General features: G+C 42.3%; 1 protein-coding gene across 1 annotated transcript; it reads right to left on the bottom strand.

Moving 5' to 3' along the window:
• Positions 1-1338: 1338 nt before the first annotated feature.
• On the bottom strand, positions 1339-3179 carry LOC138889209 (uncharacterized). Its single transcript, XM_070172479.1, has 3 exons — positions 3126-3179; positions 2306-2979; positions 1339-1519 (listed from the first exon to the last, which is right to left on the bottom strand). Exons 1-3 carry the CDS (start codon positions 3177-3179, stop codon positions 1339-1341), a joined length of 909 nt encoding a protein of 302 aa, XP_070028580.1.
• Positions 3180-15122: the final 11943 nt, after the last annotated feature.

Below are 15122 nucleotides of genomic sequence, written 5' to 3'. Positions count from 1 at the left end.
TAGAAATCGTAATAGTAACAGACACATAAAAATCGAAAGATGAATGACATGCAATAATAGTGACCATAATCTAAGGCCCGTGGCTAAGATAAACAACAAGAATAGTGTGGGTCCAACATAAACTGCAAGCCATCTAAGACCAACCCTAATCCAACCCCGCCTCACCCCCGGAATGAAGTAAGGAAAGCTTTACTACCCCTATCCTACAATCCTAATGCTTGACCTCCAGGACTTCCTATCAAGGGCCATGTCCTCGGAAATGTGTAGTCGTGCCATGTCCTGCCTGATCACCTCTCCCCAATACTTCTTAGGTCTCCCTCTACCTCTTCTCGTACCTACCACGACTAACCACTCACACCTCCTCACTGGTGCATCGAGGCTTCTCCTCTGCACGTGCCCGAACCATCTAAGCCTCGCTTCTCGCATCTTGTCATCCACAGGGGCGACACCTACCTTATTCCAAATATCTTCATTCCTAATCTTGTCTATCCTAGTGTGCCCGCACATCCACCTCAGAATCCACATCTCTGCTGCTTTTATCCTCTGGATATGGGAGTTCTTAAGCATCCAACACTCTTCCCCATACAACATGGCCGGTCTAACTACAACTCTATAATAATTACCTTTGAGTATCGGCGGCACTTTCTTGTCACACAAGACTCCAGATGCAAGACTCAATTTCATCCAACCTGCCCCTATGCGGTGAGTGACGTCCTCGTCGATCTCTCCGTCCCCCTGAATCATCAACCCAAGGTACTTAAAGCTATCTCTCTTGGGGATGACCTGTGGCCCAAGCCTCATGTCCCCGCCTACATCCCTCAACTCAGCGCTAAACTTGCATTCCAGGTACTCTGTCTTAGGCCTGCTCAATTTGAAATCCTTAGACTCGAGAGTCTGTCTCCAAACCTCCAATCTCTCGTTAACACCGGCCCTCGTCTCGTCAATTAGAACTATATCGTCAGCAAATAACATACACCATGGCACCTCCCCTTGAATATAGTGTGTTAAAGCATCCATCACCAAGGCAAATAAGAACGGGTTAAGTGTTGAGCCTTGGTGTAATCCCATAACAACCGGGAAATGCTCCGAGTCGCCTCCTACCGTCCTAACCTTAGTCTTAGATCCATCATACATGTCCTTGATCACTCGTATGTAGGCTACCGGAATGCCCTTCACCTCAAGACATCTCCAGAGCACCTCCCCAGGAACCTTATCATACGCTTTCTCCAAGTCAATAAACACCATGTGCAAATCCTTCTTCTTATCCCTGTACTGTTCCACCAACCTCCTAATAAGGTGGATAGCTTCTGTAGTGGAGCGGCCCGACATGAACCCAAACTAATTGTCGGATATAGACGTCGTCTTCCTCACCTTCACCTCCACCACCCTCTCCCAGACTTTCATGGTATGGCTAAGTAACTTGATACCCCTATAATTGTCACAACACTGGATATCACCTTTGTTCTTGTACAACGGTACCACTGTACTTGACCTCCATTCCTCCGGCATCCTCTTCATCCTAAAAATTACATTGAATAACCCAGTCAACCATTCCAATCCTGCTCTACCACACACTTCCAAAACTCAACCGAAATTTCATCTGGCCCGGTCGCTCTACCCTACTCATCTTACGTAACGCCCCCACGACCTCCTCCACCTTAATGCGCCTGCAATACCTAAAATCTCGGGGACTCTTCGAATGCCCCAAGTCCCCTAGAGTATATCCCGGTCCCCCTCCTCATTCAGAAGACCGTAAAAGTACGTCTGCCATCTCTGCTTAATCTGGGACTCTCCCATCAATACTCTACCATCCTCGTCTTTGATGCACGTTACTTGGTCCAGATCCCGGGCCTTCCTCTCCCTCGCTTTAGCCAGACGAAACAACTTCCTTTCCCCGCCTTTCTCCCCTAATTCCTCGTATAGACGGCTAAACGCTGCATTCTTAGCCTCCGTGACTGCCAGCTTTGCCTCCTTCCTAGCCACTTTGTACCTCTCTCTATTCGCAGTCCTCTCCTCCTCGCTTGTGCTCCCTGCTAACTTCGCGTACACTACCTTCTTCGCCTCCACTTTAACTTGGACTGTGTCATTCTACCACCAGTCTCCTTGGTGCCTGCCAGAAAAACCCTTCGATACACCTAGCACTTCTCTCGCCGCCTCCCTCACATAGTTCGCCGTCGTCAACTACATAGTGCTCGTGTCTCCACTACTCCTCCAAGCTCCCATAGCAAATAACCTCCCCTCCAACTCCCGGGCTTTATCCTTGGTTAAAGCTCCCCATCTAATCCTCGGTCAGCCATAAGCATACCTCTTCTTCCTCTTCATCATAATGCCGATGTCCATCACTAAGAGCCTATGCTGAGTCGCGAGGCTCTCTCCCGGGATAACCTTGCAATCCTGGCATAACCCTCTATCACACCTTCTGAGGAGAAGGTAATCGATCTGAGTTTTCACCGTCGAACTCCGGAAAGTGACCAGATGCTCCTCCCTCTTTGGAAAAGTCGAGTTCGCAATCACCAGCTCGAAAGCCTTAGCGAAGTCTAACAGCGAAGTACCTCCTCCGTTCCTATCCCCAAAGCCAAAGCCACCATGCACCTCGCCATAACTACCAGCAACCGCCCCAATATGGCCATTGAAATCCACTCCAATAAATAACCTTTTAGTAGGTGGAATATTACGCACAATCTCGTCCAAGCCCTCCCAAAAACGCCTCTTAACCTCCTCATCCAAGCCCGCTTGAGGTGCGTAAGTGCTAACGACATTGAGGATGCACTCACCGATCACCAACGTAATAAACATCAGCCTATCATTCACTCTCCTAACCTCAACCACAGACTCTCTAAGATCCCTATCCACCAAGATACCCACTCCATTCTTATCCCTCACGACTCCAGAGTACCACAACTTATACCCATCCACATTTCTTGCCTTCGTCCCTGCCCACCCAGTCTCATGGACACAAGCTATATTAACCTTTCTCTTCTAGAGAATCTTTGCCAACTCAATAGACTTATCCGTCAGCGTGCGTATGTTCCACGACCCGATCCTCAATCTACAAGCTCCCTCTTTCCCATTACCCTCCTTTCCTCTAGTCCCAACTCCTAACCCCCTCCCCACCCCCTACTCACCCCCGGTACCCCTAGAGGACGTGACCTTACTCTACCATCCCACACCACAACCATTATACCTACGACAAACTTTGGAAAACACTAACACAGACCCAAACTAGAAAATAACCGGTTGCAACTACAAGTATTCTAATAATATGCTTAAAGTGATGCTAACTAAATAACCACAAATTAACTAACATAGAGAAAGAGACAAGAAAACAGGAGGTACCAACTCCCGATGGAAAGAACCTGGAAATATGACTTGATGCGCCCGGTGATGCTCCGTTCTACTCGCCCATATGCCTCGCACTTGCCTGGGCAGCCACAACAATTCTCTCGAATATAACTCGGGTGCTTTGGAACCCGATGACCAGCCCTTTATGACTGCCAAATGGCCTGCTCTACTTTGCCCGTGAACCTCCCAACCGTCACCAAACAGCCACCAAAAGTGCTACCTGAAACACATACAACACACCACGGGACCAAAAAAAGAAGGGGATTGTCACCGGAACGGTCGCCGGAAAACAGTGTCGGTCCGAGAAACAATGGTACGACGAGGAAAAGTTTGACGAAAGGGAAACCTAGAGGAGGGTGGTCTGGTTGGGTCAGAAAAGCAGACGGAAGATGAGACGGCGCCGTTGGGTCGCTGGTCACCGGCCTAGCTGCTGCTAGGGTTAAAAGAAAGAGGAAGAAAGAAAGGGGTGCGGGGAGAGAGAAAGGAGAAAGAAAGGAGAGAGAAAGAGAGGGACACGGGGAGAGAGAAAGGAGACGAGTACTTACCTGGATGAGTGCCGGCGACGCTGTGGGTTTGCCAGTAGATTTATCGGAAAGGATGAAGATGTTACCATTATCGGAGAGAGAGAAACCATATGAGAGGATTTAAGTGTTTATAAATTGGTATCAATTGTCACACCTCCTTTTTCCGCCCCCGCGAGGGGTGAAGGGAGTTTTTTCCAATTGAAGGACAATCGAAACGGAATTTGTGTATTTATTTCAGAGTCGCCACTTGGGAGATTTAGGGTGTCCCAAGTCACCAATTTTAATCCCGAATCGAGGAAAAGAATGACTCCATATTACAGTCTGCGCACCAGAAATCCGGATAAGGAATTCTGTTAACCCGGGAGAAGGTGTTAGGCATTCCCGAGTTCCGTGGTTCTAGCACGGTCGCTCAACTGTTATATTCGGCTTGATTATCTGATTTTATACAAATATGAACTTATGTGCAAAATTTTATCTTTTTACCGCTTTCTTACTTATTGTTATTATTTTACGAGAATTGCAACGTCGTGGAAACATATCTCGAACCACGTTACATCAATGCACCCGTAGTTGTTTGGCATATCTCGACTCGGTTGAGATTTGGATTTGGGTCACATAAATGTGCACCCGAGTTAAGGAAAATAAATTATTAAAGGCGCGCCTAAAGCAACTAGCGTCTTGTTATTTTGGGGAAGGCCGTAAAATTCGCTAAACGGCCTGTCCTCGAATTCTAAGTATTTTAATATATACATTTAGAGGGCCCCGCAGCTTGTGCATTTTTTGTTTGTCGAGGCTCGTCTCATTCATTATTAAAAAGAATTTGCAACGTCATGGAAATGCATCTCAGACCACGTCACAATCAATGTACCCGTGATTAGAGACACATTTCGATTTCGTTGAGATTTGGATTTGGGTCACATAAATGTGCACCCGAGTTTAAGGAGATAACATTATTAAATACGCGCCTAAAGCGACTAGCGCAGGGTTATTTTGAGAAAAGGCCGTGAAGTTCGCTAAGCGGCCGATCCCGAGTTCTAAGTAATTAACACATACATTTGTGAGGGCCCCGCAATCTATATATTTTACTAGGCGAGGCTCATCTCATTTATTTTAAATGGACAAATCCTAAAGCGACTACATTTCTATTTTTATTTGTCTTTAAATAAAGAAAAATCCTAGTTAATTACATGCTAAAAAAACCGTAACTTATTTAATTAATAGATTACAACAGATGCTAACGAAAATTATACTTGAACTTGTAAAAATGAAAAATTGTTTCGCGCCTTATTCCATAAGCTAATATTACTAAAAATGGAATTATGTATATAAAAAACGTACAAGATTGACTAACGTTACTACAATTAGCCATTTTTAACTGTGGTGAGGTTAACTAAATGATCAAAGCTATAGACTAATTCATTAACCCTAATGGATTCACAATTTAACTATACTTTATTGAAACTACTCTACATTAGTGTAAGTATACTTAATTATTAATACATAAAATTATCGACTACGACCTTTATTTATTTATTTATTTACTTTTATTATTATTATTGGAGCTATAATGTTGACACTACCCAACCACCTTATTTTTACATTTTTATCAAGTCCACAATCTATCTATGTGAGATTATTTGTAACATGAATTAATGTCAATACTGATGAGAGTATAATCACTTAAGAGGACTAATGGAAATTAGTTTTAACCATCTAAACGAAATACTAATTGGGTTTTGACTAAGTACTCTATCTCATTTATGGACTACTTGAATATATGCATGGAAACAAACAACTAACTAGAGATATGCTACTTATCATGATTTACCCCATTAATCTAATAAAATTGAAAGGTTCATGTTATATCAGCGCATGACCATTTATACGATTCCTTCTCTTTTCAATCCAATTATACAAAAAAAATAAAAAAATAAAAAATAAAACAGTTCATAAAAAAACTAAATAGACCAGATTGTCTACTATCTGCTTTATTGAAGCGGTTCGATTTTATTGCTGCATTTCAACTTCAAAGTTTTATCACTACAAGATTCGAATGTGTACCTGGAATTCGAACTACAAATAGAGAAAAGAAGTCAGGAGCAACAATGTACAGCAGTAGCACAACAACAGAATCCCACAGCAAATAGCAGCAACAAAACAACAATAACCAATGTAACAATGGTCAGAACCAAACTGAAAACCCCAGAAAGCTTGACTGAAAATCAGTAGTACTAAACGCAATCCAACAGATGGCAGTAACAAAGTTCTGATTTCAGCAGTAAAGAAAAGAACCTCACTTTCAGTTTTTAGCTCTCAAAGACTGATTTTTAGTTCTGAAAAATTAGCCTATCTCTCACTTTTAAGTTCTGAAAATTTCTGTTCTCTCAACTTCCAGTCTCAATCTTTTTTTTTTTATTCCAGTCCAGTCCTATATCAACTCCCCTTATTTATAGGCTAGAACTAAACATTATTTATTCAAAGCTTTTCACTTTCAGCCTGTATATTCCCTCTCATGTGCATCTGTACACTTTTATCATTAATCTCATGCTTATTTTCTGATTTTTCACCCTTAAAGATACCAGACAGGGTGTATTCTGCACTACTAATTCCCTTTTCATTAAATAATTCATTAATTATACACTGAATATTAACTGGCAGGCTACTAACACTAATCATTTTAAATCTTTTAACACCCAAAAATATCCCTGAAAAATCCCCTATTATTATTGCCTTGCCCTCACTCTTAGCAATATGTATTTAAACCTCTCTGATTTACAACTACACCAAATCACTACACAGCTACAACCAATCCTTAAGTCAAATTCACACAAAAGATTCAAGCATCAAAACAGACCTAAGAAGTGATTCATGTTGTATTCGTCCAAACAAAGCAATCATAAACTAACTATTCAACGAAGTTGTTCAAATCGAAGGTAGCTTATAACGCACACTCAAACAAACAGAAGAAAAACCTTGACCAAATAAAAGGTCTTGAAGAAGAAGGAGAACTAACGAACAAGACAAAATTTACAAAAATAAACACTTTAAACAAAGATTCAATAATCCAAAAAAAAATAAAACGAACAAAACAAGATTACGAACAACACTTAAAACCAAAAACCCTAATGGAAAATAAATCAAAAGAACTAAATAATCTTGAAAGAAAAATCTAAAACTTGAACGAACCCAAGTCAAACTCGGAGTTGAACTATTGGAGGTCGAACGAACCGTTTCGCGGACGTTGAAAAAGGACGAAGCAGCAGCTGAACGTTTTGGACTGGCGACGCAAATGGAGGGACGAGGGTGGTGATCGTGACGTCGAGGAGTAGTAGCGATAGCTGCTGCTTGACGGTGGTTGCTGGGCGATGCAGCAGCAATGGCTGCTGCTTGATGGGTGGTTGTTTGGTGGCGGCGTTTGGACGTGAGGGAGTAGGGTCGGGGACAACGGCAGGTTGGTTTGGGTGGAGCTGGAGCTCGTAGCGGGCGGCAATGGTGGATGTGGTCAGTGACGACGCAGCAGCAACAGCTGTGGTCGTCGGCTTCAATGGAGGAGTGGTCGACGATGGTTGCTGGATGGCGGGCAGTAGGTCGACGGGCTGCTGGGTTGTTGCTGTTGGTCGTGGGACGGAGAGGGAGTAGGGGCGACGGTGGTTTTGGTGGGGGACGGGTCTGTTTGGTGGTGGTTCCGACGTTGGGGGTGTAAGGGTGGTTTTTTGGGTTAGGATCTTGTTAGGGTTTTCTTCTTCTTCTTTGAGGAAGAAGAAGATGAATAGTGTCCGTGTTTTTCAAAGTCTAACCCTTCCCAAAATCTTTCAAAGTCCAACCAAAAATCTATTCAAAGTCCCCCCTTTTCCGTAGCCTTGTTGAGTTCTTTTTTATCAAAGAAGAAGTCAACATGCGTGTCCCCCCCTTTTCCAAATTTCTTTGCTTTTTTTTTTTTTTAAATTCCTTCCCCCTTTCACGTGTTGTCCCCCTCCCTTTTTCCCAAAATTTTTCAGCCTTTTTCATTTTAAAATCCCCCCCCCCATGCCATGCTTTGTCCATGTATCAAGGGACATGGACCCCACGTGTGTAGGGGTCCAAGACATGTGTCCCCCATGCGCGATGGGTTTGGATTATTATGGGTCAAGTCCGAAAATTAGGCCTAAAAACGGGTAGCTTGAACCCGAATATTATTCTTTTGCCCGGACCCGACATTTAAGAACACGACGTTGCTCAACTACTCCTATGTAAGCAAAATAGCTACCAAAATAAGGCTAATATTTAAAGTAAAACTATTTTTTTGAAATATTTTTTCAAGATTAAAATAGCTACAAAACATTAATAAAACTTGTTTTTGTAATTTTCGTTTTTTAATATAAAGATAAAATATAAAGTAATATTTTGTATTTTTTCAAAATTAAAATGACTACATGACATTAATAGAACTATATTTTTTGTAATTTTCGAATTTATATAAAGTACCAAAATAAAGTACAATTTTTGTATTTTTTCAAGTTTATGAGAAATACATAAACTAAAATTTATATATATATATATTTATATATATATATATATATATATTTTTGTAGTCTTCTTTTGCGGCGAAATAAGATAAAATAGTCAAAATAGCTATATTAGACTCAATTCAAATATTAACGTCTTGTAGCCCTCTTTTCTTTCTTTTTTTTTTTTTTATTTTTGATAAAACTAAAATTCTAAATTGAGCTACAAACTAAATTGACTCCAAAAATACTAATTAAACTCCTAACAAAAATTATCATACACAATTAAACATCTATTAAAATAAAATTGCTTAATTTGACATTAAATGCTAACAATGCAAAATATTCCTATTTTTGTGACTTTCATTTTTTGTAAAACAAACTTAATTAAATACTAAATGAAAATGTGATATATTTTATATTTTTATTAATTAAAACAAATAAACATGCACTCATAAAAATACAAATAATTATACAAAAATACCACACAAAAATAACAAAAATTGCACACAAAGGAAAATTGTTTTATTTTGAATTTTTTTGGGAGTAATTCTTTCATAGGGCAAAAATCACGTGCTTACAGCTGCCCTCTTTGCCCGAAGACACGAAGGGTTTTCGTGCAAAGATAAAGTGAGCGATTTTTGCCCGTCCGAGTACTCCGTGTGAAGCATTTTTTTTGAAAAAGATTTAACCGAACCTTTGCTTCAAAGGTTTCCTACATATCCTGGGCTAAACAGGAATCAGGTCAATGTAGTTCGGGAAGTCTTGGTAGCTGGGACTACCGGGGAACTGTGGTTCTGCTGTTATTGCTGTTGTATATTGTTACCACTTCCTTACTGATCTCCTTATTACACTGTATCCAAAAAGAAAACAAGAAAATCAGAAGCTAGGCTAGCCTATGGATCACAAGATCTTATCTATTTTCAACTTGTCTTTGCTGCCTTGCTTTCTTGTCGGATTGTGTTTCTTCCGGTGCCTTTCTTCCGTGAATTTTTGGCCCTTTGCTTTTCTGAATACCAATTTTCATCATTTTGCTCGGTCCGCTGGGGATATGGCTTCCTTCATTAAGCTTTTTGGCTGTTTCTCTGGGGATACGGCTCTCTTCATCAGATCTGTTATGCTGGGCATAATTTTAATGTTCACAGGACGCTTCTTTCAAGACGCGTCTTTTCTTCCTTTTGACTCATGCGCTTGAACTTGTGCTGGGACCTCTTGTTGCAACCTTCCGCTTTCTGGTGCTGGGGATTTTTATTGTTTCCTACTGGGGATTCCTGTTGTAACCTTCTACCTTCCGGTGGGTTGCTGATTTCAAGATCTGCAGTATAAGACTCAAAAGTATTCCTCTCGTTATACAGGTGGGCGCCTGAATGTAAAAATATGAAATGTATGCCCGCATTAGACTGGTGGGCGACCTAGAATAGAAATGAAAAGATAGAAATGTATCCCCGCATTATACTGGTGGGCGACCTAGAACATGAAATGAAAAGACAGAAATGTATTCCCGCATTATACTGGTGGGCGACCTAGAACAGAAATGTATTCCCGCATTATACTGGTGGGCGACCTAGAACAGAAATGTATTCCCGCATTATACTGGTGGGCGACCTAGAACAGAAATGTATTCCCGCATTATACTGGTGGGCGACCTAGAATAGAAATGTATTCCCGCATTATACTGGTGGGCGACCTAGAACAGAAATGTATTCCCGCATTATACTGGTGGGCGACCTAGAACAGAAATGTAATCCTGCATTATACTGGTGGGTGACCTAGAATAGAAATGAAACGACAGAAATGTATTCCCGCATTATACTGGTGGGCGACCTAGAACAGAAATGTAATCCCGCATTATACTGGTGGGTGACCTAGAATAGAAATGAAACGACAGAAATGTATTCCCGCATTATACTGGTGGGCGACCTAGAACAGAAATGTATTCCCGCATTATACTGGTGGGCGACCTAGAACAGAAATGTATTCCCGCATTATACTGTTGGGCGACCTAGAACAGAAATGTATTCCCGCATTATACTGGTGGGCGACCTAGAACAGAAATGTAATCCCGCATTATACTGGTGGGTGACCTAGAATAGAAATGAAACGACAGAAATGTATTCCCGCATTATACTGGTGGGCGACCTAGAACATGAATATATTCCCGCATTATACTGGTGGGCGACCTAGAACAGAAATGTATTCCCGCATTATACTGGTGGGCGACCTAGAACAGAAATGTATTCCCGCATTATACTGGTGGGCGACCTAGAACATGAAATGAAAAGACAGAAATGTATTCCCGCATTATACTGGAGGGCGACCTAGAACATAAATGTATTCCCGCATTATACTGGTGGGCGACCTAGAACAGAAATGTATTTGTTTCCTCGTTCCTCCGAGAAAATTTTGACAACGACAGAAAATTTTCTGCCCCGGTTTTGGTGACCTTTCTGGCATCGCATCCTTCTGCCATCATCAACCTTTATTTTCCTGCAGCAGACAAAAGGACTTTGTTAGTTTTAATCCTAGTGTTAATTTTCCGGTTTTCTTTTCTTGCTCTGTGCCCCCACCACTAGTTGGGGAACAAAGTTTGCTTGCTGGGGGTGACCTGTCTGATGGGGATGGTTTCCCCCCTTTTCTGCTTTTCTCTTTACAGAATCAAACTGTGGGAGTCAGCTTCCCTCCCGAAACCACTCCTTTAGGAGTTTTATTTCTTCCCGGAATGACAAGGCGTAGAATTGCATTGCCTGGGGATATCTTGCACCAGATTGATTTCCCTTTCTTGTGGCGTCTGACCACTTCGGGTTTGGGTCCGGGATTTATCAACATTCTGCGGGGAAACCTTCTCGGAACTTGGTCCACAAGTTCTTCACCCTTCATTTTCCGCTCTCTTTACGTCACCCTTCTTTCTACACAATTCGTCCTTTGGTTTTGCAGCCGATGCCTTTTGTCTTATTGCCTCGGCTCTTGGCCTATCCTTCCATATTTTTCTTTTGTACCCCTTCGACCTCTGGTAGTAAACTTTGAAAAATCTTTTTCAAAACGAATTCTTAGCAAGAAAAATGAAAAAGATAGAAAAGGAGAAAAATCTCTCTGAACCAATACTTGATGGAAAAAGGAAAAGAGAAGAACTTATCTGGAAGACATGACTGGTCCTTGTGATCATGACATGCATCGTAGATTCCTGACCTAGTCTATTTGTATCAATCAACTTGCCGGATGACCTTACTTGCTGGGGATAAACGGGTGTCCATTTCTTTGCGAACGCGGACCCTTTTGTTGATCTGTCTTGTTGCCTCATAGTGCCCTTCGAGGGGTTTTCACTAATGAGACTCTCTCCTTTCTCTCAGCTCCCGTCGCCTTATGGTGCATGTGAAGGTTTTCACCGATAAGATTCTCTCATTTTATATCTCTCATCTTTCGTCGCCTTGTGGTGCCTGCGAAGGTTTTCACCGCCAAGACTCTCTCATTTTATTTCTTCAACGGAGAATTGGAGTGCTGTCGATATGATCCTCTCTTTTGGAGATTCCTTTGGACTATCAATTCATTTCCAGTTTTATGATCCTCTTCTTCGCCGGGGATCAATGTATTATTATCGGCTTTATTTGCCTGACTTGGCACCTCTTGGATATTGATCGGGAGGTCTTTTGGACGTCGATGTTGGTTTTGGTGTGGGGCTAAAAGAAAGGCTATCAAAAAATGAAATAACTTTGATGGGTGATCCGCTACAACTTTTGGAATCAAACCTTTGTTGGAACTTTAAAACATAACCTCTGCCCCAGTTTTCTTGCTTGGGGGATTTTATTTTTTACACTATGTTGAGCTACGTGCGTTACGCACACTGTGCCTATTATGCACACTATGTACACTATGCACACTATGACCGAGCCGTGAGGCGCCTACGTATCCTCTTTGAGGAATCAGGTCAAACGTAGTTCCCACGGTTTTGTTTTTCTTGTGATTTTATCTTCTTCTTTTTCATTTTCTTTTACAATTTTCTCTTTTTTTTTTATTTTTATATTTATTATATTTATTATTTTTTTTCTTTTTTTTTTCATTAGTGATTCCAAAAGAGGGATATGAAAGAATAACTTAAGGCTCAAAAGGGGGAAACAAGGGTAAAAAGTGTTTGGATAGAAGAAAGAATTGCCTCCGTCATTTCATTATCCAATAAGTACCAAGTACAAACAAACGAACCAATAATTGCCATAATCAAAGAAATTACGCATAATATCTCTTGACTGCATCCGAATTGATAGCCATGTCAACACATCTTCCCTCGATATCCGTCAAACACAAAGCACCGTTGGACAATACTCTGGTCACGATATAAGGCCCTTGCCAATTTGGGGCGAACTTGCCTTTTGCCTCGACCTGATGTGGGAGGATCTTCTTCAATACCTGCTGCCCTATTTCAAACTTCCTGGGGCGTACCTTCTTATTGTATGCCCTTGCCATTCTCTTCTGATATAGCTGACCATGGCACACTGCTGCCAATCTTTTCTCGTCTATCAAGCTCAACTGTTCTAGTCGAGCTTTGACCCATTCATCATCATCAATTTCGGCTTCAGCGACAATCCGGAGGGACGGAATTTCGACCTCCGCTGGTATTACGGCCTCAGTTCCGTACACCAACAAATAAGGAGTTGCACCTATGGAAGTCCGGACGGTAGTGCGATAACCCAACAAAGCAAAGGGTAATCTCTCGTGCCATTGTCTGGACCCTTCCACCATCTTCCGCAGTATCTTTTTTATGTTCTTATTGGCTGCTTCGACCGCTCCATTCGCCTTGGGACGATATGGGGTGGAATTGCGGTGTGTAATCTTAAATTGTTGGCATACCTCTCTCATCAGGCTGCTGTTAAGATTTGCACCGTTATCCGTGATGATTACTTTTGGGATCTCAAATCTGCAGATGATATGGGAGTGCACAAAATCCACCACTGCCTTTTTAGTTACCGACTTGAAGGTTTTAGCCTCAACCCATTTGGTGAAGTAGTCAATGGTTACTAGAGTGAACCTATGACCATTGGATGCTGCCAGCTCGATAGGTCCAATGACATCCATGCCCCATGCCACAAACTGCCAGGGTGCTGACATCGTATGTAACTCTGTTGGCGGAGAATGAATCAGATCTCCATGTATCTAACGCTGATGGCATTTTCTCACGAAAGAGATACAGTCATGCTCCATGGTAAGCCAATAATACCCTGCTCGAAGGATCTTCCTTGACAATACATATCCGCTCATATGCGGCCCGCAAACTCCAGCATGTACCTCTGCCATGACCGTCGTGGCTTGACCGGCGTCTATACATCTTAACAATCCCAAATCCGGGGTTCTTTTGTACAAAACTCCTCCGCTGAGGAAGAAACCATTCGACAAACGCCGAAGGGCTCTTTTTGGTCTCCAGTGGCCTGTTCCGGATATATCCCCATTCTGAGGTACTCCTTGATATCATGAAACCAAGGCTCGCCATCTGCTTCATCTTCCACCGCGTTGCAATAAGCGTGCTGATCACGAACCTGGATGTGCAGAGGGTCAACATACATTTTGTCAGGGTGGTGCAACATTGATGCTAAGGTGGCCAATGCATCCGCAACCTCGTTATGAACTCTCGGGATATGTTTGAATTTCACCGATCGAAATTGCTTGCTCAGATCGTGCAAGCATTGTCGATAAGGTATGAGTTTCAAGTCCCGTGTTTCCCATTCGCCCTGAATCTGAGGTACCAAGAGGTCCGAGTCTCCCAAGACCAAAATGTCTTGGACATCTATGTCCGCAGCCAATCGCAGACCCAAAATGCAAGCTTCATACTCGGCCATATTATTGGTGCAATAGAAGCGTAGTTGAGCCGTAACAGGATAATGGCATCCTGTTTCAGAAATGAGTACTGCTCCTATTCCAACCCCTTTCGCGTTTGCAGCTCCATCGAAGAAAAGCTTCCAACCCGGTTCCTCGGGTAACGCCAGCTCACTTGTATGCATCATTTCTTCGTCGGGAAAATACGTTCTTAAAGGCTCGTATTTTTCATTAACGGGATTCTCTGCCAAATGGTCGGCCAGCGCTTGGGCTTTCATGGTTGTCCTCGTCACATAGACGATATCAAACTCTGTGAGTAGAATCTGCCATTTTGCCAACCTTCCTGTGGGTATAGGTTTCTGAAAGATATACTTTAATGGGTCCAAACGGGATATGAGATAAGTGGTATACGAGGACAGGTAGTGTTTCAACTTCTGAGCCACCCAAGTTAGGGCACAGCATGTTTTCTCGAGTTGAGTGTACTTGACCTCATATACTGTGAACTTCTTGCTAAGATAGTAAATGGCCTGCTCTTTCCTTCCTGTGTCATCATGTTGCCCCAGTACACAACCAAATGAATTTTCCAGGACCGTCAGATAAAGAATTAAGGGCTTCCCTGGCTTAGGCGGAACCAACACAGGTGGATTAGACAGATACCCTTTGATTTGGTCGAAAGCCTCTTGACACTCTGTAGTCCAACTTACCGCATCATCCTTTTTCAATAGCCGAAATATGGGCTCGCAAGTTGTTGTGAGTTGAGCGATGAACCTGCTGATGTAATTGAGTCTACCCAACAGACTCATTACCTCTGTTTTGTTCTTTGGCGGTGGCAAATCTCGGATGGATTTGATCTTAGATGAGTCTAACTCAATACCCCGTCGACTGAAGATGAATCCTAACAGCTTTCCTGATGGAACCCCGAATGCGCATTTGGCCGGGTTAAGCTTGATATCATACCTTCGGAGCCTCTGGA

This window comes from Nicotiana sylvestris, chromosome 4 (assembly GCF_000393655.2).
Source record: "Nicotiana sylvestris chromosome 4, ASM39365v2, whole genome shotgun sequence".
Classification (NCBI taxonomy): Eukaryota; Viridiplantae; Streptophyta; class Magnoliopsida; order Solanales; family Solanaceae; genus Nicotiana; species Nicotiana sylvestris.
The sequence above is the reverse complement of the archived record's forward strand: the minus strand, read 5'-3'. Positions and strand labels throughout refer to the sequence as shown.

Coding starts and splice junctions, on each gene's coding strand:
- LOC138889209 (XM_070172479.1), bottom strand. CDS start 3,179: ATGGTTGTGGTGTGGGATGGTAGAGTAAGGTCACGTCCTCTAGGGGTA. Junction 2,980..3,125: donor GTCCTCTAGGGGTACCGGGG/GTGAGTAGGGGG, acceptor AAGATTCTCTAG/AAGAGAAAGGTTAATATAGC. Junction 1,520..2,305: donor ATGATGAAGAGGAAGAAGAG/GTATGCTTATGG, acceptor TGTAATTTTTAG/GATGAAGAGGATGCCGGAGG.